The sequence below is a fragment of the Gavialis gangeticus genome, unplaced genomic scaffold (genome assembly GCF_001723915.1).
Source record: "Gavialis gangeticus isolate Ggan-Ray unplaced genomic scaffold, GavGan_comp1, whole genome shotgun sequence".
NCBI classification, from domain to species: Eukaryota; Metazoa; Chordata; order Crocodylia; family Gavialidae; genus Gavialis; species Gavialis gangeticus.
Genome location: NW_017728992.1, coordinates 130,294,889 through 130,297,071, shown reverse-complemented (window position 1 = coordinate 130,297,071; position 2,183 = coordinate 130,294,889). Strand labels below are relative to the sequence as shown.

The 2,183-nt window shown below is 35.7% G+C and overlaps 1 protein-coding gene across 2 annotated transcripts in view; it reads right to left on the bottom strand.

Moving 5' to 3' along the window:
* Positions 1-2,183, bottom strand: part of PREX2 (phosphatidylinositol-3,4,5-trisphosphate dependent Rac exchange factor 2) — a 397,279-nt gene that overhangs the window by 144,919 nt on the left and 250,177 nt on the right. For both annotated transcript variants that reach the window (XM_019527766.1, XM_019527767.1), the window contains exon 27: positions 865-959. In XM_019527766.1, the coding sequence (XP_019383311.1) occupies positions 865-959 (95 nt within the window). The remainder of the gene's footprint in view (positions 1-864; positions 960-2,183) is intronic.

Sequence of the window (2,183 nt, the reverse complement as noted above, 5' to 3'; positions counted from 1 at the left end):
CTCAGGTCCCTTCCGACCCTAGAAACTATAAACTATGAATAACTACCAGAGACTGGCCCCTTCTAAGGACTCATGCACTAATTTCTCAAAAAGCCTTAGATACCTGAATAGGTTCTTTGATGAAAATGTAAGCTGCCTGTAGTATCTTGGAGACCTCATTTAGGAGGGGTTACTATGCACCAGTCTCTTGGACTTGTAACTGGATACATCTACCACCTTTTGATGCCCAATTTCCTTTATGCATCTCTACCCCTGACTGACACATACATCCTCATTCAACATTTCTCATCCTCATTCAACATGTCAGCTTGTACAAAAAATTCTTGCTATTAGTCTCTAAGTACATAACCTTGCACTTTGTGCTTTTAAATTGCATCCCATTTCTATTAGATTCTGAGATTATTTAAACTGAATTTGCTCGTACTTGACATGAAGTAGAACATTATGATTAATGTGCCTTTTTGTGGTCTCCGTCTTGAACATTTGTACACAGTGGCATTTTGTATTCTGAATCTTGCCTGTTTTCTGATATTGTGTTCCCTATTTACCTAAAATTCCTTCTATTTTGAGCACCATAATGCACTTGCCAAGGCCACAGTGGGGAGGTGGTTAAAATTAGTCGGTCTCTGACAGCTTTAACTAATTCAGTCTATTTGCAGTGGGATTGGAAGGTTGGCTTTGTTATACAGAAAAGCAGCACATGCTAAACAAAGCAAAATCACATTCTTAACACCTACAGTAAAGAAGAGAATTTACAAAAATAGGCATATGTGAAAAAAAAATTTAAAAATGCACAAATCCCTAAAAACTTCCACCAGAACTAATGGAAGATTGTTTTGGTTTTTTTTTAAAAAAAAAGCTTACCTGAATCCATTTCATCACTGTGAAAGTAAGAACTGCATTGGCTACTGCAAATGCTGGTGAATGAGGCAATGGAGTTTCTGTTGCTATTGCAATCACTTGAAAAACAAAACAGAAAATAAAATAGTATGTCCTAATACATGTACTTTATCAAAGTATTACATTTGCATCACCTTTCACTCTTTTTATTTTCTTCTCAAACTAAGAAAGTCTTTCAGAATATTTTATTCTTCACATTATTTCTCTCTGATAACTAGAACAGATACTTCAACAGTCCACACTTCATCTGTGTGTGAATAAGTAGTTGCTCATAGAAAATATGTAGTTCCACATGCAGCCTTCCCTACCAACTCTTCAAGCATATGAGTCACTGCTTTGGAGATGTGGCCTCAAATGTGTTAATTTCTCCACATTTCAGTTCTGTACTCCTAGCCTCTAATTATTATAAATAATGAAGCACAGTTACTTGAGACTTGCTAACAAAAATTATAATGAAGGTAGAAAAGAATTAAACAAAATAGTTAAAAAAGACAATTCTCACTTTCAACCAAGCCATAGTTTATAGTCCCATCTCTCTAAAATAGTTGCAGTGAAACAAGATAAGTATGGGTGGACCTTCACATCTGCATGAGGTCATGGTGACCTCACTGGAAATTACACTAAAAGAGTTTTTAAAAATACAGCTATTGCAAGTACATCTCAAAATGCATTTGAACCCATAAGCTTCAAGAAGAACTAACTCAACCCCAACTTCAAATCAGCAAAAGTGTCTGGTTAAAATGTAAAAATGATCAAAGGTGGAAGTAATTATCCACAAAGTCCCATCAATATTAGAGAAATGCATGAAAATAGACCTAGAGCCTATAGACATAGACACACAAATCATGTAGTCCATTATGAATAAGAAATGCATTCTGAACTTGTAGCCAATTTAAGAAGGGCAAAAAAAATTAAAAGGGAATGTGAGGATATAATTAGGGTTCTGTCCACTAAACAGATTAAAAGACATTAGTAACAACATGCTACTTTAACTGGTTAATTGCACAGAAAATTTAGACATGCTATACATGCTAAGTAATTACTGTACAATAAAAATGGCCAATCAGCTGCACCATTGTTACTTGAAAAACCACAGAACATTTTTGTAGCTGGTTTCTATCAAGCTTTAGTTTGAATGTATTGCATGTCATGCATGGAGTGAGAGTGTTTAGCCAGATCCTTCAGCATACCAGAGTACACTGCTCCCTTCTTCCCCCTCTCCTGCAAGGGGACAAGGACTAGAGACAGAAGTTACAAATTGATGAAAGTGATCGGAAACAGAC